Source organism: Aspergillus fijiensis (genome assembly GCF_003184825.1).
Source record: "Aspergillus fijiensis CBS 313.89 unplaced genomic scaffold BO72scaffold_13, whole genome shotgun sequence".
Taxonomy (NCBI): Eukaryota; Fungi; Ascomycota; class Eurotiomycetes; order Eurotiales; family Aspergillaceae; genus Aspergillus; species Aspergillus fijiensis.
In genome coordinates, this window is record NW_024468989.1 from 609,334 (window position 1) to 629,814 (window position 20,481).

The window sequence follows — 20,481 nt, forward strand, 5'->3', positions numbered from 1 at the left end:
CTGTTCTCGATATATGCTGCCGCAAGCACTGGTAGTCGGCGGTCTGTACCGGCAAAAGCGTTAAGCATCAGCCCCTTCCTCTCCTTCTTCCTTTCTCCCTAATACTTTACATTTCAACTGTCTCTGTCTTTCCATCATTTTCAACACTGCTTTTCTTTTTCTCTCTTATCTTCTTTTCTTTCTTTTCTTCATGGCTGCCCCTTACAAGGTGGATTTTTAAAGCGCATCTCCCATTCTCCATTCTTCTTTTTGAAATGAAATTTGTGTGTTATCGTACACCCAATACCCCAAATCCGCTTTGTTGACTCAAGTTTCCATATGCTGTCTTCTTTGAACGAATGCGCGCAACTTTGATCAAAGGCTAAGCTTCTTGGGCTTCTCACTTAAGCGTTCTGCGGACTAAACTAAAAGTACTGACCATTCTCATTCTATTCCTGACATTTTCTCTTTGGTCGATTATTGAATAAATAGCTCGCTGGTGTCGTACGATTAGTATGTATAAGCACAGCCTGTTGAGGATCGACGTCCTTTGCTTTCAGGCTGTGTGAATCATGGCTTTCTGCTTTCTTCTTTTATTTGTCCACGGGAAGCTAGGGCTTTCCCTGCGATTCTGAGACTCGCTGTTTGAGCATCGTTGTTGATTCAATTAACACCGGGTTTCTTCTTTCTGTTTGCCGGTTTGTACTCGTCTGGCCGGTTTGGTTGGCACAGTCTTCCCAGTTTGTGATACCATTGTCTGTTCAGGTGACTTTCTTCCAGTCCTAATTCCAACTTCGGGCTCTTGGTGTCCTGAGACCGTGCCCACATGATTTTCCAGTTTTCATGCTGATGTTGCTGGGATTTGTTTCTTATTCCTGATCTTGCTGGAGTGATGGTTGGGTTTGCCCGTAGTTTATGCCATTGTAGATGTCTGCATTGTATGGTGATTTTAGAGTGCATTCCGAGCGTCTTGTGGACAGGCAAGCCTCTGCCTATATTTATCAGGGCTTCGTGTTTACCATGAGTTGCTGAAGCATTAGTTATAGTAGGTAACTTAGTAGTCTGTAAACTATAAGATGTTGATGCTACCTAGTAAAATAGAACAAACCAGGCGGGCTGCGGGAAGGAAGAAGGCCGACTGGGGCGGCAGCTGCTAACCTTGAAGGTACCGTACCGTACCGGACCTCATCCGCCCACCGCCTGCCTGGACCCTTTTCTTCTTGGCCGATCGATCGATGCCTTGCGGCCCCCTCTTCCTCAGTCTCTTCGTCTTCTATTTCCTCTTTCTCCTTCCTTTCGTACCCTGCCAACGCTTGCACCACAGCTGATGAAAATCCTCGCCGACTCTTCTACCGGGACACTGGATGTGGGCATGCTAAAGATTGGTTAGTCGCGCCTAGCCTGCGCCAATGGAAGATGCAGCAGGCAATAGCAGCGGTGCGGCACTCTCGCTGGACGACAATGACCGGCGCGCCGGGCGCATGCGCTCAGGAAGCGCAAGCAGCGGCCATAAGCGCAGCACTTCAGGCTCCTTACTGTCCCGATTGTCCTTCCTACGAATGATCCAGGCGACACAGAACACGGCCGAGCGAAGCCATTCAGGCCTCGAGCGTGATGACGGCGACGAACTCACCTCCGGCTTACGGGGCGGGCGGGCCATGTCCAATGCGATCCAGCAACATCGGAGGACGCGTCGGAGACGCGGCTCGCTACGCAAGACGGCCCTCTTGGGCACCCGGCTCGACTATCGAGACAAGAAGACCGCAAGGGTGCCGGCCGATGTACTGCGAGGGGACAGCAGTGGGAGCGGCGAACCCCGACCGGGACCGACCCCCTTACCCTCCTCCCCTTCCTCATCCTCTTCCACCAACCCACGAATGCGATATCTAGCCGAACCCGTGTCGCGCGCAGACGATGAAAACACCCCGCTCAGGAACCTTGGCTCCCAACCCGGGGATGAGACGGATACCGCATGGATGCTGATGGATGCACCGCAACGCGCCCGGGCGGCCGCGCCGGCGGCGGCGGCGACGACGACAACGACGCATCGCCAGTCCAGCCCAGCGAAAAACAGTCTCCTTGGAATCGGCGATGAGATGATGACGACGGACGACGAAGAGATCATCTCCTTCCCGCGGGCCAGCAGTACCAGTACCGCCTTGCATTCGTCCTCCACCACCGGCGGCGCGACGGGCCTGCGCCTGCCCTCCGCCTCGTCGGCCTCCGATTCCTACTACACTCTGCAGACGGATCCGACGTACCGAGCTCTGCACCGGGCCAAGTCGCCGCTGGCCACGCACGCGGTGGATATGGCTGCCAGCTCGCAGATGGTGTGGGACTACTCGGAGACGGAGTGGTGGGGGTGGATTATCCTGATCGTGACGTGGCTGGTGTTCGTCGTGGGGATGGGGAGCTGCTTCGGGGTCTGGAGCTGGGCGTGGGATGTCGGGGAGACGCCGTACGCGCCCCCGGAGCTGGAGGATGATCCCACCCTGCCGATCGTCGGGTATTATCCGGCGTTGATCATCTTGACCGCGGTCATGTCGTGGGTGTGGGTGGTGGTCGCTTGGGTGGGGATGAAGTACTTCAAGCATGCGAACATCTCTGGGGAGGACATTTGATGGTATTTCTTGCGATCCGGTATCTTCGTGGGTCTTCGGTAGTCTTTGGTTCATACGTGAGCCGCTTTTTTGGGCATGTACTGTATGTACATAGTTTAATTGTCGATGGTCCCGTCCCAGCATAGCCACTTTATTATATCACAACAGTTTTGAACGAAACTGTAGCCTCATCAATAGACAGTGTCATCATTGCAGATATATAAGATGGGTCTACAATTTATCTAATCTGATTGATTAGGATCCCCGAAAAAAAAATCAAGCCCCATAGAAATACCAATTCACCAACTCCGACACCCCAAAAATGACTCCCGCCCTCTCACACGTCCTAACCCTCGGCTCACCCTCCTCGGTAAAAGTCGGAAGTCTACCCGCAAAACCCAAACTCTGCCGCTTCAATGCGACACGGCGCACTGATTCGCAGGCGTCATATCGAAGGCCGGCGCCTTGACGTCGTTCTGTGGTTGCACAGTGGTGCCCGGCGCGGTGCTCACCAGGCCCTTGGAGACGGCAAAGCAGGAGGAGCGATCCTGGTTGGAGTCCTCGACGTAGAACTCGTCCATGATGGGGTGCAGCATGACGGTCTGCTTGTGGATGGTAACGATGGAGTTGGCGGGCACGGAGACCCAGTTATCTAGACGGACGTCAGCATTGCAGATCAGTATTCGCCCAACCACCCATCCTCATCTCATCCTCCGGATGGCCAAAAAAAAACAAAAAAAAAAAACATACGCCTCTCAAAAGTAATCGGCTCACTGGCGACGAGCACAATATCGGCGCCCTTATCATGGCGCTCCATCTTAAAATGGCCCTGGCCCTTCCCCTCGGTCCACTTGGTGCCGGACGAGAAATACAGACTGGCCGGCTCATCCGTCTTACTGCTGATGTACCGCGTACAGATGACGGTGTGGCCATCGGTGACGGCGAAGTTCAGCAGACTGCGCGTCTCCACCGCCCCGACGGCGCCGCCATGCCGCCGCGGGATATCCTTGATGAAGGCGTTGATCTGCGCGATCGTCTTGACCATCACGCGGCGCAGCAGCGCGGGGCCGAACCCCTCCGGGCCCGGGTCGGCGCTGGGGTCGACGCCCTCCTTGGCCAGAAGGTCGAGAAACAGCGCGAACGCCCACTCGCTGTCCGTCCCACCCTTCACCCCCAGGTACCACTTGTCGGCCAGCGAGTCGGCCAGCGCCCGCTTGATGTACTGCCACCCGCCCACGTTGCCGTTGTGCATCCACATCAGCGTCCGGTGCTGGAACGGGTGGCAGTTCGTGTCGGAGAGCGTCCCCTCCGTCGTGGCCCGCACGTGCGCGAAGATGAGGTTCGAGCAGGTCTTCGACGCCAGCCGCTCCAGGTTCTCGCAGTTCCAGGCGGGCAGCGTCGAGGTGAAGATGCACGGGTCCGGCCCGAGTTTCGGGTCCGTGTAGAACCCCACTCCGAAGCCGTCGCCGTTCACCGGGCGGCGGGTGTCCTGGTTCCTGGTTAGATGGGGGTAGTGTTTGGAGGGGAGGAGGGGGAGGAGGGGGGTGGGAATGGAGGGGGCAGAGGGGAGGGGGCAGGCAGGAGTGAGGGAGCCCTCTTGCTTGATGAGCTTTCTTTGCTTGAACAACGGAAAGCAAGCAGACGTACCAGTCTGAGACGCGAATCGTACGACTGGGTCAGGATGGAGTGACTGGGTTCGGTGACCAGCTTGCTGAGACGAATCTCATGTCGTCCTTTGTATACCTGATGGGGAAGCGGTCAGCAATGCTGCGACAGACATAGGAGGCAAACAGCTCTAAACTTAGACTTACTAGAAAGCGACACATTTTGTGATTGTATCAACGTGCAGTTCACAATAAAGTAAAGACTCCCAGCGTCCTTACTGCCGTGCAAGATCCCAAATTGATGTTAGCGTTGGGAGGTGGAAGGTTGTATGTAAAGTCGGTCTGGGCCCGACAGACAGCGTGCAGAGTCACAAGTCACAGCTTTGATTGATCCGACAACGGAGGTGTTTCTTCCAGCCCAAGGCACGCCCGCACAACTGGGAATCGCCCCTTTATTTGTATTTGTTTGCGACAAGAAAGAAAAAGCTCAGACTCGTCCGGCTTAAGGTTACTTCAAATCTAGACCGACAACCCGTCCAGATGACGAATTTCGATCCGATTATTTGGTTATTGTCGAGTGGAATGCTTGCGTAACTGCACGTGACTCACACCGTATTTTATATGGCGGGCGAAGCGGCCAGCAGTGCAGTGCAGGTCACGGGATCAGGATTGGCTCGGAGGGGATTCGCCGCCGCGGGACAATCACATTGCTGGATGACATGATCTCCTCCTTCCCTTCCCAGAGCTTGTCTTTCTTCCCCTTCTAGCTGTTTCTCTCTCATCTTTTTTGTGTCTGTTGCACACTCTCGCCACTATCCCACTCGATAAACCTCAACAATCCCGTTGCTACCACACCCCTCCGGGATATGAACCACATCTACTGAAACTCGTGTCCGACCAATCCAAAGCGTATATGATATTTCGGCCATCATGAGCGGGAGGATCCTCTCCCACCGTCTGGTTCCGCTCCTGCGGACGGGTCATCTGGCCCGCCATGTACACAACGCTGCTGCCCGCACCGGCGGCCTCCTGCGTTCCGATGGCAGCGCGGCCTTACGGCGACGGCCCTGGCCTGTCGGTGCCAACGCCATTCACAATGTGCCTGCTGTGCGGGCCATCTCCTTCCACCGCATCCTCCCCAAGCTGGCCCTGAAGCTCGTCCGTCTGCCGGCTATGTTTGGCGGAGCCGTGCTGGCGGGCGCTGCTTACATTCAGTATCAAGCTGCGCGTGAGTTCTTTTCTACCCTGGTTACTTGTTGGTGGCTGACTGACGTGCTGTGGGTTTGCTTTAGAGGCGGGAAGCTATGCTATCGATATCTTCAAACGGGCGGGCGAAACGGCGGGCGGTGCGGCCTCGAGTCTATTCCAGGAGATTCAGAACATGGCGGAGCAGACGCAGCGCGGGTGGCAGAAGACGACGGAGGATGTTGACTTGCCGGAGTGGTTGCAGAAGATTTTGCGGTTGAACGAGGACGCGCAGTCGGACAATGGGGGCTCAGGGGGTGGTGGGGATGGAAAAGGTGCGAAGGAGAGCCGGGTCGGCGCGGCCGCCGCTGGAGCGACTACCGCCGGTGCGCTGGGGTACGATCAGTCGGACGAGGAGGATCTCCGCGCGGGCCGGCAGATTGCGGAGGACGACCAGATGATGCTGCTCACGCGGAAAATGATCGAGATCCGGAACATCCTGCAGAGCGTCGGCCAGTCGAACACCCTCACGCTGCCCTCGATCGTTGTCATTGGCTCGCAGTCATCGGGGAAGAGTTCGGTTTTGGAGGCGATTGTCGGGCATGAGTTCCTTCCCAAGGGGTCGAACATGGTCACCCGCCGGCCGATTGAGCTCACCCTCGTCAACACCCCGAACGCGCAGGCGGAGTATGGCGAGTTCCCCGCGCTGGGACTTGGCAAGATTACCGACTTCTCACAGATCCAGCGCACCTTGACGGACTTGAATCTGGCGGTGCCGGAGAGGGACTGTGTTTCGGACGATCCCATTCAGCTCACCATCTACTCGCCGCATGTGCCTGACCTTTCGCTCATCGATCTGCCTGGCTATATCCAGGTCGCTGGGCGGGACCAACCGCCTCAGCTGAAACAGAAGATCTCGGACCTCTGTGATAAATACATTCAGCCACCGAACGTTATTTTGGCCATCTCGGCGGCAGATGTCGATCTCGCCAACTCCACTGCTCTCCGAGCCAGCCGTCGGGTGGATCCCAGGGGCGAGCGGACAATTGGTGTCATTACGAAGATGGACCTGGTGGATCCTGACAGGGGCCACAGCATTCTATCCGACACGAAATACCCTCTCCGCCTGGGCTATGTTGGCGTGGTCAGCCGAATCCCTCAGACGACGGCTCTCTTCTCCCGGGGCAGCGGCAACATCACGGGCGCCATTCTGAAGAACGAGAATGCCTACTTCTCTCAGCACCAGTCCGAATTCGGACCGCAGTCGGACGTGTCGGTCGGGGTCAATACATTGCGCAACAAGCTTATGCATGTCCTTGAGCAGACGATGGCATCGAGCCTAGCAGGTACTAGGGATGCTATCAGTCAAGAGCTGGAGGAAGCCACTTACGAGTTCAAGGTGCAATACAACGATCGTCCCCTCAGCGCGGAATCCTACCTGGCCGAGAGCCTGGACAGCTTCAAGCACTCCTTTAAGGCGTTTGCGGAAAGCTTTGGTCGCCCTCAGGTCCGCGAGATGCTGAAGCGCGAACTTGACCAGCGCGTGATGGATATTCTGGCGCAGAGATACTGGAATAGGCCCATCGAAGATCTCACGGCGCCAATGCCGGAGTTGGATCCTCTTAGCGATTTGCCCAAGGCGGATCCCGAGTCTCTCTACTGGCATCGCAAGCTTGATGCCTCAACCTCTTCCTTGACTAAGCTCGGAATCGGTAGACTTGCTACGACAGTTGTCGCCAATGCAATCCAAAACCATGTTGACCGGTTGTTGACCGACTCGACCTTTGCGAGCCACCCATACGCCCAGAAGCAGATTGTGGATGCCTGCAACAGCATTTTGAATGATCGGTTCTTCAGCACCAGCGACCAGGTCGAGAACTGCATCAAACCTTACAAATACGAAATCGAGGTCGAGGATCCTGAATGGTCCAAGGGCCGGGAGAACGTCAGCAAGGTTCTCAAGGACGAGCTAAAGGCATGCGAGTCCGCCTTCAAGCACGTGGAAGATTCTGTCGGAAGACGGAAACTCAAGGATGTTATGTCGTTTGTTGACAAGGTCAGAAAGGGTGAGGTGGTGTTGGAGGGTGACGGCGCGGGCGGTGCTGGCGGCTTTAGTGCCGACCTATTAGCCAGAGGTATGCTCCCCCTCTTCCTTACATTATGCGTAAATGAGGCTAACGAATGTATCAGGTCGTGAAAGTGTCTTCCTCCGCGACCGCGCCGACATTATCAAGATGCGCCTCCTCGCCGTCCGCTCCAAGCAATGTGCCTCCCAGAAGAACAAATACTACTGCCCGGAGGTCTTCCTGGATGTCGTCGCCGACAAGCTCACGTCGACCGCCGTGCTCTTCCTCAACGTCGAACTCCTCTCCGAATTCTACTACAACTTCCCCCGCGAGCTCGACATGCGCCTCGGCCGCCACCTCTCCGACGCGGAGGTCGAGCGCTTCGCCCGCGAGGACCCGCGCATCCGCAGCCACCTCGACGTCATCCGCCGGAAGGAGCTCCTCGAACTGGCGCTGCAGAAGATCGAGAGCATCCGGCAGCTCGACGGCCGCGGCAAGCGCGGCAACACGGATCGTCCGGTGGGTGCTCGGGAACCGAGAAGTCGTGGCTGGAACCTGTTCTAAACGTTTTTGTCTCCCTCGTTTTAATCCAACTAGACTTCCTTCTTGTGATATCCGTGTCCTCCTCTCCATCTTTGCGGCGTTCTCGCATATTCCCTCCCTCTCCTTCGATGTACTTTTCTTTTGTGGCCGTGGCAGGGCTGGTAGGAATAGGATTTATGTATAAATCCATGGATTCCCATTCCTCGTGGGTTTGTTCTGTTTCTGCTAGGCGTTTTCTGCCGTTTTATGAATATACGTAGACTTATGCTCTGACTATAGGTCTTGGGATTGAACTAATCTTTAAGTGTGCTCAGTAAATTCAACTCTTCTCCTATCCTCATATGAGAGTCGATAGAATATAGAATACCTTTAGTATAATTCTGTCTATCTAAATTGGGGTAGGGTGTGTAGCTCGTGATTTTGAACTCACTGTGGCCGCGAAGCAAGCGCGTGCCTGTCTATCATGTGACTTACATAGATGCCAAACCTTTAGCGCCGGGTCCACCTTAACCACCCAGAGCTTGACCGGCACTACTTTTCCACTCGTCTAACTGTGGTCACAGTGGCCACTCCCGTATACACAACAAGAGTCCAGGAACAAAATGGCTGGAATTCTGTGCCCCTATGTTGATGTAAGGATAGGGGGCTTCTCAATATCTCTGTGGTATTGTACCTACTAACAACTTTCCCACAGCCAGCGAGCCACGCTGCAGATGGGAAATTTCCACTGGACGATGTCGATCTACATTCCATCTCCGATGAATCTCCGGCTGAAGTACTCTACACCGCACCAGCTCTACACGATTTGGGGCAAATAACTGTGGCACGGCTCTCCAAATCCCTCGCTCTAAAAGGCGGTGGGAATGTCCTCCCTTCCGAGGCCGCAACGCTACGGATGATTGCCTCCAAGACTGGCATTCGAGCTCCACGCGTCCATCGCTCGTTCCAAGTCCAGGACGATACCAAGTACTTCGGCACCATGGGATATATTGTAATGGATTATATAGACGGTCGACCTCTGGATACCTGCTGGGAAGACCTTGGTGATGAACAGAAGATGGACGTCTCCAAACAAGACGCCGCGATGATCACCGAAATGCAGCGGATCCAACTACCGGGGCCACCGGGGCCAATCGGCGGCGGGCCTTGTCGTGGTCGGTTCTTCACTCACTACAGCGCCGGTCCATTCGGGGATATCTCCGAATTCGAACGATGGGTCAACCGTAAGTTGGACATCTGCAAGAAGATCAAAAAGGCTCCCCAGGATATCCCTGGCTTCCAATTCACGGAGTTGGTCCTTGTCCATCAGGATGTTAGCCCGCGAAATCTTACCTTGGACCCAGATGAGCAGGTATGGTTGCTGGACTGGGCAGATGCCGGAGCATATCCGCCAGCTTTCGAGACGGCGGACGGCCCTGGCTTCCCAGCAGAGTTTTCCTGAATTTCATGCCATGGTGCTCTCGCCTCTGCCGCGGTACCCCGTAGAGGAGAGGCAGTTAGAATCCATTGAGTATGGGTTGTTGACAGCGGTACTGGCTTGAAGGGTACATACATACATACTTCGTCTTACTGTATAGCCATGTGGGTCTCGTACTCAAAGGCCAAGCAGGCGGGGAAAGACGAAACCGGAAAGAAAGTTAAGAAGCTCGGGAGAAAAGAGCAAAAATAGAAAAAGAAGGAGCGTCCAGGGAGAGGATCGAACTCTCAACCTCACGATTAACAGTCGTACGCGCTAACCAATTGCGCCACCCAGACGAATTCTGGTGGTTTGTTTTTTGAGCGTGGTTATAACCCACTAATAAATAATATGCATCTTTTCAGCAAGCATGATGACTTGCTCAGAGCTAACTTCTGGTCAATCGCCTATAGGTTTATTTGACCTAGCATTGAGAATTACGACTGCTGGTTTTACGGACGGAATGGAATATAGGGCCATCTATACATGATAAAACTCGCTTTCTGTAAGTTGCAATTCACTTCCAGACATATACATCGGTCAAGATTTGCGTATCACCTCCACAACGTCCAGGGTAGTCCGCCCATCATGCTGGTTTCGCACGGCGCGGTGGGCCTTGAGGTTTTGGAGGTTGCGCTTCGCCCAGCGCTTGACCTCTGCATCGTCCATCGTATCCGCCTGTTCCAGGATCGGGCGCGTTTCGTTGGAGACGACCTGGGAGACTGTTTGCCAGTAGTTCCCGATGATCGTACTTTTTGTATGTCGCGCGAACTGCACGGTGATGATCGTGACGATGACGACGTGGGTCGCGATGAGCGTGGTGCCGATGATGAAGCCGGTCCATTGCGAGGGGATGGAAGAGGAGACGGAGAAGCCGGTAGACACGGTGGTGGTGCCGGCCATCTTGACCAGCTGCTCGTAGTAGGCCATCTGGAAGATCCGGGCCAGCACGACCTGCACGGCCAGGGCAGGGCTCGCCGTCGTGTTGAGCGTGTCCTGGAACATCTCGATGTGAGTGTTCTCGGCGCTCCCGCTGTAGAACCCCGTGCCGTCCTCGGCCAGCAGCACGCCCGGGCTGTAGGTGTAGTTGGTGGTAGACATCATCAAGGTCGGCAGGCTGACGTCCACGGCCAGGAAGAACGCCGGCAGGTCCGTGTCCCCCGAGGCCGAATCGTTGAGGGGCAGAACGGTGCCCCATTGGGACCGGGGCTCGAGGCTGAGCACCCCCCGACTGGCCAGGCTCTCGCGGGTACGCGATGCGCCCAGCTGGCGTCGTGCGGCTTCCGTGTTGTAGCTGTTGGTGGCCCGGTCCCAGCTGATCGTCGGCTCCGAGTTGTCCGAGGAGCTGTTCAGTCCCACGACGATCGTCTGGACAGCCACGTTGGTCAAGCAGGCGGAGGCCCGCAGCGTCCTCGTGTCGTTCCCATGGGTCACGATCGCCCAGGGCCCGTCGTTGCCTGCAACCCGCGCGGCGACATTCTGCAAGCCGGCGCGAACGACCGAGGCCACAGACACGATATCCAGGACCAGGTACATCACAGACGCAGTAGCATACCCACTTGGCTGGACGAGGGGGTCTTCCGTGGAGAAGACCGTCCAGTTGCGTTGCTGGGTGGCGATGCACATGCTGCTCTGTCCCACCGTGTCAATCGTCCACACGAGCGGGCTGGGCAGTTTGCAGGTGAAGTTCGCAGGCCCATAAGAGTCCTGGCCTAACGATAATGGGTAGGACAGGTTCTGCATGGGGATCTGTCCAGAGATGCGTATCTCGTCCTGGTCGGTCGCGTCGAGGCGCATGTTCAGCAGAGGCGGCGCTGCGCAGATAACCCGCTGATCCATGACGGGCGCAGGGCCCTGGTACCTACGCAGCTTCGTCCGTTGCTCCTCCCCCTCGAAGGGGAGGAGAGCCCGGTAGGTGTGTCCGGTGTCGTGGAAATTGGATCCCTCTTTGAACGGTTCCGACAGCTCGGCGAATGTCCAGCTTGCCGCGGGGCGCATCGTCCACCAGCCGCTGGCCGTATTATATTCGGTGTCAAGGAGACTGACATTTGTCGAGTTATTGCTCTGGGTGAACGTGCTGCTGGTAAAATCCGACAGGTAGATGGTGGAGAGGAACTGGGAGGCGGCGGTCACCAGCACCTCGGCGACGACGAGGGTCAAGATGAACGGTGGGAGATGAGGCCGAAAATCGGTCGCCGTGAACAGGCTGCTGGGGGCCGCCTTCACCGCGCGCAGGATGGAGTATAGTGGTCCCTGGAGGAGGGGGATCCCTTCCGTCTCCAGAACAACGCCCGCCACCATTGCGGTAGCGAGACCTGCCTGGAAAGACACTACGGTCCGGATGGCAGTGGTGCATATTGTAATCAGTCGAGTCGCCCAGTCTGCATCTACGATGCGGAACCAGTAGACCTCGGGGTCTCCTCCGTTGATTGCCTTCATCGACTCCCACCAGAAGAGAACTAGAAATGTGACTGCGAGTAGAAGCACTGGCGGGCCGAGGAATAGTGTCAGGACGCCAGTGGTATCGACTTTCTGGCACAGGCTTCTTCTCTTGGCCTCGAGCTGTTTGCTCTGGGACTCCACGTCCGTCTTAGTACTGGGAGGCTTCGGGGCTTTTCGCGTGGGATGGAACCTTGTGTCACCGCGCGTGTATAGGCGCATGGCTGCATAAATCTTGATCTGGTCTGGATTTAGATCGAGACTGGAATCTTGATCGAGACTGGAGTTTTAATCGAGATTGGCCACCCTGGTGACCTATCTATGTTGGAGTGAGCGGGGTTGTGATTGCTGCGGCGGTGATTGCTTGTTGCTGTCGCTCGACCAACCCTGGTGTCCATGTATAGCAGAAATTGGGCAACGACAAAAAGTTTCCATGATAGACACACTCTATATAACTCACCGGGAAGATAATAGTCTTCCGATGGCGCAACTGTGGGGAGAAGAGGGGGTAGAGTTAATCGTCCATCGATTAAGCGCCGGCTGTGCCAACTTGCCAAGGACTACTAGTCTAGCGTAAATCGTTGATTGTTCCAACCTGTTAGATTCAAGCCTTAAACATGTTGCCGGTCTAGTCTACTTCGATAAGCGCGCTGGGTTCTATTTTGGTCTGGCAGGGTTCGGATACGCTTACTGTAATGTGGGACTCGGGCCTGTCTCTGATGCCAGATCTAAAGCTTGACCTCTGCTGTCCTGCCCGTAGGGCTTGTTCCTGGGACTTACAAGAATGGCCCTGTTGTATTGGCCTTTTCCAAAACTTTAGGTGCAATCTTTGGAATCAGAAGATGGCGTTGGGTGTTGAAAGGCCCAAGGCTTATGTGTAGGTCGGAGACAGAGGGAAGTCAGAGCGCCCATTACAAGCTCGAGACTACGGGCAGCGCACGGCCCCCGCAGTGGCTTCGATACCGCATGGCCATAGGTACAATGCTTTTGGTAATTCGTTGTCTTGGATAGGGCGTGTTTTGGTCTCGTGTGGAAATGCAGTGTCAATCTCAACGCATGGCTTATGGTGTGTGGTTACAAGTTAGGGCCTAGTGGATCACCCGGACCACGTTGACAGAGCACTCCGCAGTCTACCCGAAAGAAGCTTGATTAGCACGACTTCTTGCAGCTCATAGCACTCGGTATGTAGGCGTATATTGGTTCAGCGAACTAATGAACTGATATGAGTCTCTGACTAGCTGTGGGACTGTTTTGGAGGCGAAATGGCTAGACTGATTGTATACCCGGGCTCCGTAGTCGCTGATACATCGACGCATCCGGGAAGACCTATGTGCGATGCTTCTGGGTGGTCTTTTTTTCCATCTTCTCGAACCTCCGTCAAAAGTTGTTGCGTTGTATATGGCACAGTTAGATGTCATTCTGGTAAGAGACGCATAACTAGTCACCCCTATATATTTCCCGACCACACATGAGACTAGCCAGAACACACATTGAGACAAAGTGTGCTATACATGCCCACGGTATTACAAACTTCAAACCTCTATATTATCAAAGCAAAGATAATCACTAGACCTTGGTGTAGTCTGTCAAATCGGAGCTGAATTTGCGTATCCAAATGTGGAAGTCACCGACATAATCTTCGTTCTGTTTTACCGTGCCATATACATATAAACCTTTTGCCGGCAGCACAACAAGTACGTCTTGGTGGCGCAATTGGTTAGCGCGTACGACTGTTAATCGTGAGGTTGAGAGTTCGATCCTCTCCTAGGACGTCATCTTCTCTTTTTGGTATTTTTAGAGCCATCATATGGGGATTGTGGACCAGGGTCAGTGGCTGGATGGCCGGCGGCATGTGGAGTCGGGAGTGGAGCTGCCGCCTGCGAGCAACAGGGTCGAACGATGATGGTCATATAGATTAGCTGTATATCCTGACATTGATAAATGCAAGTATTTATTCGAAACGAACTCTTCAACATGTCATATGTGGATGGACTTGCCATCAGTATTTCGATGTCACCATACTCCATAGACGCTGATAGGCTTAATTGTGCGATGCTGACCGGACAGGGAGTCCATTGCCGAGGTAGATATGGCTGAACACAAGGGGTTAGTCCGTCGACACATCTTCAAACTTGTGCACAATAGATGGCCATTTTCTCCCATGTTGATAAAGATACAGTACAGGGGAGTATCCAGGCTGCAAATCCTCTGCATTCCGAAAACAAATCACACGATGGCGTCGATTGACAACACATATCGGGGAGCTAAGAATCAGAATCTCAAGACCTACAAAGACTTCATCGGCAAAACGATATCATCCGTATGATCCGTCTAACTCATCAGAATAAGGCTCCTTATATTGGTGCCGCTACTCGATTACGACGAACTCAATGAATGAAGTAGGATTCCCAATTAAACGAGACACACTCATTTCTCGCCTATTATAAGCCGCCACCCAATAGCAGAGTATTCTACCCCGAGAAGCACTGTGGTCCATTGAATGACGTCAACATAATGTGGCAGAATGTTGATATTGTAGTCGAGAACTTCATTGATCGTGGTTCGATCTTTCCCGGTAATCTGATATGGACTAGGTTTGGTGAACCATGGAAGCTGTTTAAAAGGTGGCGCCTAGTGCATCATTGCTATATAAATACTTAAAGCAACAGCACCGTAAGAAGCACGTCTGGGTGGCGCAATTGGTTAGCGCGTACGACTGTTAATCGTGAGGTTGAGAGTTCGATCCTCTCCCTGGACGGCCTTTCTTTTTGATTTTCGTTTGTTTGCATCCCATCTCATCTACCGCCCAACCAATGCCTCTCAAATCCATGAAATCTATTTCTCTTGCTATGAGCCCCTCTTTGTATTTTCCCTATCAACGAGTAGGGTATTAATTCGGTGTTTGACGTCTCCAATGTACGTTAGACATTCCGCAAGAGGGTGCTGAGGACATTGAACCTGGACCCCATTCCAGTTTGCATGCGTCATGCAATTGGATCAACACGAGGGCCTGACTGACCTGCGGGTTCCTCCCTTGGCCAAGACGTTGCGACGCGCCTTTAGCGGGCTCAGCAGGGCCCGTACTTGCATCTATTCAAGCATCTTTGGGAGCCTCTCTAACCACCTTTTAACCATCTTTTTGAGTATCTTTTCAAGGACCTTCTTAAGCTTATTTTTTAATACTTTCTATGTATTCATTTAGACCTACGACCTAAGTCTGCAGCTGGGGGGAGGCCTTGTTATTTCTTTCAGACCTCCCCCTCCGGCTATCCGGCGAAGCGCAATTTAGTAGAAGTTATATAACTATCACTTAAAAGAACTAATCAGATTGTTTAATTTCGTATAAAGAGTCAGCCAATCAGCGTTTGTTATTCTTGCTCAGGCCCTCATAGAGTTGCAAAGCTAGCGCTTTGCAAAATATATGGCAGTCAACCGCCAGTTACGCCTGATATTCATTCCATGCTTCCCCCTTATCCAACCTGCCCACTCATCAGACAGGGAAGCAATACTGCCGTCGGGAGTGTAACGCTAGGTCAGGGCATGCACAATAACCCGGAGATCAGATAACCGCGAAACAAAGCTATTTCGGATCTCCTGAGAATTGAAAATGGCCTTGTCTTACATGGGGCACTTGATGTAAGGCCAAATAACAAATCGGTCGTGGCCAGATAGTCAGTACGTTATTTTCGTGCCATTAGGCAATCTTCGACCAGAGGAGAAGAATTTCCCGTGCAAGATTGCAGATATACCACCACACCCGACGTGCGAGCCACCTTCGAAGCACAGCTACGTATGAAATAGAATCATTCGATGGGAAAGATAGCAACTATGTGAGAAGAAACTGCATTTGACATGTATGGTTGGGGAGGAAGAGGTGTCTCACTAATCACATGCTACCTCGTGACTTCGTTGCTCATATGAAAAGGTTTGAGTATATGGGGCCTGAACGGCAAAGCCCTAACTAGCCCGACCTGTGCTCAAACCAGTAACGCTAACACCAGTCACGGGTTGTTCTTCAGTTGTAGAAACTAGTTCATGGCCAATTGCAGGGAAGTAAGTTCTAACGGCTTCGTGGTGAGAGAACGGACATCGCAATCACTTGCGTAACCCCCCTCCCCCGAGAAGCAAAATGTAAATCTCGGCTTCTCGCGGGTGAAACAATGAAGACCAATAGAGTCATAATGACCAGTCCTTAGGAGCCTGAAAGAAAGACAGGAAGGCCAACCATCACACCTGCGTATCAGCAATCACATACGCACTGAAGTCTCCCTACTAGATATCAAAATTCATGACTATGGCCTCAATACATGTGTTCCTCGACTTGAGGTGCCATATTCTAATGGTTGGTGTGACTGCGAAGCATCAGCATCAGCGAAAGTGTGGTTTGGGACAACTTCTGTCGTGGCAGAATGCGTTTATGAGACGGGGCGACGGAGAAGTGTTGGCTACTCTTATCGGAGACTGGATAAGTGAGCTTGAGTAAGAGCCTCCTTTCAGAAGAGCATGGACCGATGGAGGATCTTGAAGAACACATGCCCTACGCAATGACGGACAAAACAGTGAGCAGAATACGTGTTTACAGATCCCCTTGTCTACTGCAACGCGCATCTGCGCTCAATTCGTCTGCTTAGAGAACAGGAGCAAAAAAAAAAAAAAAAAAAAAAAAAAAAAAAAAGGGAAAGCTATACAAGACGCACTCGTTATGCCACAAAAGTATTGTCAATCACCTACTAGCATATTGCTTGAAATGACTAGCCGACCGCTTCCTGAAGACCGGCTTTCGTTTCTCAGCCGGCTTCATGATCTATTCAGACAAATCAATCCGCTTTCTCATTTCAGCACTCAACACAAGATATGCAGAGGCAGAAACTTACGTGGAACGAACTAAGCAAGCTCTCATCAACATTCATCATGGCGCCCGAATTATCAAACTCCCCGCGATAATTGGGCGCACCGACCAGCGTCACCAACTGCCGCTTGGCGAAGAACTCATACCCATCTTCCACACACTGATGCGTGCGGCAGACCATATCGATGTCGTGCTTCTGAGTAAGCCGGCTGAAGACATCGGGCCCGAACGTAAACGGGACACCACGATCTATCTCACTCCAATCCGTGATGCCTTTATCTGGATCGGCCCAGAGGAGATCACACAGTGGACTGCAGTCGGGGATCCAAATTTTTAGATTTAGCGCCCAGAGCCCAAGGAAGGAGATATGGAGGGTTGTGTACATCCGTCGGCCGCATGATGCGACGAATCTGCTCCATCGAGTTCAGATTGGGCCTGAGACCGCCATGCGTGCCGAAGATCTTGTCGTCGACGATCGCCGCGATGGGCAGGCAGTTGAAGCACTCGATGAACGTCTTCCAGACCTTGATGCTGTACCAGCGCTTGCAAATCGTCGTAGAAGCCGTAGATGCGGTTGATGGATGCGCACTCGTGGTTTCCGCGCAGGATAAAGAAGTTCTCCGAGCATTTGATCTTGTACGCGAGGAGCAGGCAGATGCATTCGATCGACTGCTTGTCGCGGTCGACGTAGTCGCCCTGGAAGAGGTAGTTGGCTTCGGGTGGGTAGCCGCCCTATTTGAAGAGGCGGAGGAGGTCGTAGTACTGGCCATGGATATCGCCGCATATCTGGTTGCGCTGTTAGTGCGGGAAGGACGGGAGAAGGGGTTGGCATGCCAGGGTTGTTATACCTTGATGGGGGTTCGAGCTCGAGTAGAATGGGTTGGGAGATGCAGACGTCGCGCGCGGTGCGGCAGATTCATGCGATCTCGTGGATACCTGATAAGGTTTCCGGGTCGGGAGCCTCGAACCTCAAGTAATTTCTCTATCAGAGAGTCTAGGTCTACGCCGTCTGGATTGACCATGATATGAGCACCATATTAGAGTACTGCTCAAGTCTGGAGAGAGGTTGATAAGGGCCAGCGAGCATTGGAAAGGGAGCCAACTGAGGCGAGAAAGTCTTGTAGATAGATGGACGAACATAAGATGAAAAGTGAATGCAAAAGATGTCTTCTAGTTGTTCACTTTCTTCTTCTATTCCTATTCTATTTTTGGAATCGAGATCAATTATCCCGACGCCATGGTAATCAAATTTCAAATCAACGCTGGATATAGATTTCTTCCTAGATTAATACCGGCTTTACTCCCAATGATGGCAATCTAGCTTATTTGGAAGGGCAAGTCAGACCTGAGGCTCGGAATTCCGAGCAGGTGTCGGAGTTCAGCTGCTGTCAACTCATTAGAGGTGAAGCAATTCCTTACTGCATGTCGCCACCTCCAACGTCACTGAATGCTTCTTATACTTACATGTGTGTATATATACACATGAGCTAGCGGTATTACTTTTGGTAATTGAAAAAAAACATGATACCCAATGATAAAACCGAGTCTAAGAGACCGCCTAAATCAGGGGAGGTCAACTAAGAGTCCATCAGGACTGTTGATGGATGTATTGAAGACTTGATAGAATGCAGATTATCGTCGCTAGATAATGTAGAGCGTCTGTGTAGTCTGGCCATTTCTAAGTACAATCAAGCTTAGAATCCTTGGATTTCGTTGACGCCGTCCCACTTCGGGCAAGGGAGATAGCACAGGATGAAGCCAACGTGCGACCGGTCGTAAGTCGTTCCAATTATTCATAATGGCCAATATAAGTGTGGGTATGACAGCCACTGACCATCCCTGCAGACATGCCCAGTGACCGTCGGCGGCGATATCCACCGCCAATACCACGACCTGATCAAACTATTCCGAATGAGCGGACAATTTCCAGACACGAACTACCTCTTCATGGGTGAAATGTTAGACCCCGCATGGAAATGAGAAAATCCTCACTAAGACCACACCCTATGAGCAGTCAACTACATCGACCGCAGCTACCACTCCATAGAATCCGTCTCCCTCCTGGTCGCCCTCAAATTCGCTACCCCCAACGCATCACGATCCTCCGCGGAAACCACGAACCCCGCCAGATCACCCAGGCCTACGGGCTCTACGAAAAATGCCTGCGTAAGTACGGCAACGCGCGGGTCTGAACCTCTTCACGGATTTGTTCGACCACCTGCCCCCAGCGACTCTGATCGACAATCGCATATTCTGTCTTCATGGGGGCCTGAGTCCGTCGGTCGATACGCTGGATAATATCCGTGTGCTGGATTGCTTCCAGGGGCCACCGCATTAGGGCCCCATATGTGACCTTCTTTGGAGTGAATTTGATGAGAGATGTGCGTGTGGAGAATTTGCCGCGGGGCTGGGTACACCTTTGGGCTGAATATCTTGGAGGCGTATAATCATCGGAAGGGCTTGCGCTGGCGGCGGGGGCGCAACCGATGGTGGTGGATGGGTATCTGTGGTCGCATGGGAGGGATATGGTTGCTATTTTCTCTGGTATAGTCTCGTTGGAGCGACATGATGGATTGTTTGTGCTGACGAGTTCTGATATGGCTCCGAACTACTGCTACCGCTGTGGCAATCAGGCGGCCTCTATGGAAATCGATGACTCTCTGAACTACCAATGGTATCTTAAAGGTCCGTTATTATCGGGGAATGTGCTGATTTGAAAATAGTATACCGTCCGATCCTTCTCTCCGCACTGGGAAACCGACAGTGCACCGACGGGCGCCGGATCATCTTCTATGCTTGTTAGATGGGTTCGTGGTGCTAGACGCATTGTGTTTATGTATTGTATATAATACCATGGGTGGGCCTGCCTTCGCACGCTTCTGCCGCTTTACCATATACCCGGCCCAGCGTACAATACCTAGGAAAGCAGACACAGTGGGGTGATATTATGGAAAGTAGCATATTATCCTTAGTGTCCAAACATAGAATCATCGACAAGTTCAACCACGGAAAAACTGCGGAAGCTAAAAGTCTAGACTTCAGAAGCAATGGTATGACATAAGACATAATGAAACTTGAAGCCATGGTCAAGGTCTCGAGTCAGAGGGAAAAGAGCCGATATTGTAGGTTTTTATTGCGGGAATATGCACAGTGCTCGGCGAGTACTTCGGTCAGGCTGTTGCAGCCCGTTTATATAGTCATCAACCATACGATAAGAGAGTACACCAAAAGCCCGCTCACAGCAGCAATAGACCTATTTCTTACATAAAATGAATGGGAATTGGAGAAGAATCAACACGACTGGAAACTCGGATGCATTAGTAGGCGATACTTTGGCAAGTGGTTTTCTGAGGGGCCTCAAGTGACGGTTTCCCGAAACCCTAACTGAGGGTCTTTTGTCCTTCACTTCGACTAAAGCAACAGAGATATGTCAAGGATGATGTCGAAAGGTCAGATGAGGTAAAGACAAGATATGTGCTCCAATCAGACACGTTAGGGATGACTTAGAAATGGGCAGTGTCTATATGACACACTTGACCCGAAGATCACAGGAACAGTACCGGTCGAGGTCGATCAGACCAGCAGTCGAGCAACCCGACTCTATTCTGCCAGGTAGTACAGAGCAACAGACAAGCAGTATAGGAGAGCAAAGCTAGTGGGCTCGCTGGATCAAGCAAAAAGAGGTCAAATGCGTCCAGGGAGAGGATCGAACTCTCAACCTCACGATTAACAGTCGTACGCGCTAACCAATTGCGCCACC

General features: G+C 52.8%; 7 protein-coding genes and 3 non-coding genes across 10 annotated transcripts; 6 read left to right on the top strand and 4 right to left on the bottom strand.

The window, feature by feature from the left end:
- Window positions 1-1,112: 1,112 nt before the first annotated feature.
- On the top strand, window positions 1,113-2,755 carry BO72DRAFT_446322 (PIG-Y family protein). The gene has a single exon (XM_040944266.1). It carries the CDS (start codon window positions 1,389-1,391, stop codon window positions 2,598-2,600), a length of 1,212 nt encoding a protein of 403 aa, XP_040803518.1. The 5' UTR covers window positions 1,113-1,388; the 3' UTR covers window positions 2,601-2,755.
- Window positions 2,716-4,759, bottom strand: BO72DRAFT_400261 (glutamine amidotransferase subunit DUG3). Its single transcript, XM_040942147.1, has 4 exons — window positions 4,391-4,759; window positions 4,227-4,322; window positions 3,330-4,068; window positions 2,716-3,231 (listed from the first exon to the last, which is right to left on the bottom strand). The coding sequence occupies exons 1-4, from the start codon at window positions 4,403-4,405 to the stop codon at window positions 2,993-2,995; spliced, it is 1,089 nt and encodes a 362-aa protein (XP_040803519.1). The 5' UTR covers window positions 4,406-4,759; the 3' UTR covers window positions 2,716-2,992.
- An 83-nt stretch (window positions 4,760-4,842) lies between these two features.
- Window positions 4,843-8,301, top strand: BO72DRAFT_446324 (dynamin-related GTPase MGM1). The gene is made up of 3 exons (XM_040944267.1): window positions 4,843-5,411; window positions 5,476-7,503; window positions 7,559-8,301. Exons 1-3 carry the CDS (start codon window positions 5,114-5,116, stop codon window positions 7,996-7,998), a joined length of 2,766 nt encoding a protein of 921 aa, XP_040803520.1. The 5' UTR covers window positions 4,843-5,113; the 3' UTR covers window positions 7,999-8,301.
- Window positions 8,302-8,539: 238 nt separating this feature from the next.
- Window positions 8,540-9,447, top strand: BO72DRAFT_446325 (uncharacterized protein). The gene is made up of 2 exons (XM_040944268.1): window positions 8,540-8,609; window positions 8,672-9,447. Exons 1-2 carry the CDS (start codon window positions 8,580-8,582, stop codon window positions 9,416-9,418), a joined length of 777 nt encoding a protein of 258 aa, XP_040803521.1. The 5' UTR covers window positions 8,540-8,579; the 3' UTR covers window positions 9,419-9,447.
- A 211-nt stretch (window positions 9,448-9,658) lies between these two features.
- BO72DRAFT_t75 lies at window positions 9,659-9,732 on the bottom strand. Its single transcript has one exon. It is a non-coding gene; the product is annotated as a tRNA-Asn (tRNA).
- A 196-nt stretch (window positions 9,733-9,928) lies between these two features.
- On the bottom strand, window positions 9,929-12,346 carry BO72DRAFT_446326 (uncharacterized protein). The gene has a single exon (XM_040944269.1). The coding sequence runs from the start codon at window positions 12,092-12,094 to the stop codon at window positions 9,974-9,976; it is 2,121 nt and encodes a 706-aa protein (XP_040803522.1). The 5' UTR covers window positions 12,095-12,346; the 3' UTR covers window positions 9,929-9,973.
- A 1,224-nt stretch (window positions 12,347-13,570) lies between these two features.
- On the top strand, window positions 13,571-13,644 carry BO72DRAFT_t70. The gene has a single exon. It is a non-coding gene; the product is annotated as a tRNA-Asn (tRNA).
- Window positions 13,645-14,556: 912 nt separating this feature from the next.
- On the top strand, window positions 14,557-14,630 carry BO72DRAFT_t71. The gene has a single exon. It is a non-coding gene; the product is annotated as a tRNA-Asn (tRNA).
- Window positions 14,631-16,595: 1,965 nt separating this feature from the next.
- Window positions 16,596-17,743, bottom strand: BO72DRAFT_457158 (Metallo-dependent phosphatase; the record flags this gene model as incomplete). Its single annotated transcript, XM_040946317.1, has 4 exons — window positions 16,596-16,676; window positions 16,747-17,000; window positions 17,246-17,453; window positions 17,690-17,743. 4 exons carry the CDS (start codon window positions 17,741-17,743, stop codon window positions 16,596-16,598), a joined length of 597 nt encoding a protein of 198 aa, XP_040803523.1.
- Window positions 17,744-18,519: 776 nt separating this feature from the next.
- On the top strand, window positions 18,520-20,451 carry BO72DRAFT_467052 (Metallo-dependent phosphatase; the record flags this gene model as incomplete). The annotated part of the gene is made up of 8 exons (XM_040946814.1): window positions 18,520-18,534; window positions 18,567-18,679; window positions 18,769-18,887; window positions 18,950-19,026; window positions 19,060-19,132; window positions 19,272-19,406; window positions 19,873-19,890; window positions 20,396-20,451. The coding sequence occupies 8 exons, from the start codon at window positions 18,520-18,522 to the stop codon at window positions 20,449-20,451; spliced, it is 606 nt and encodes a 201-aa protein (XP_040803524.1).
- Window positions 20,452-20,481: the final 30 nt, after the last annotated feature.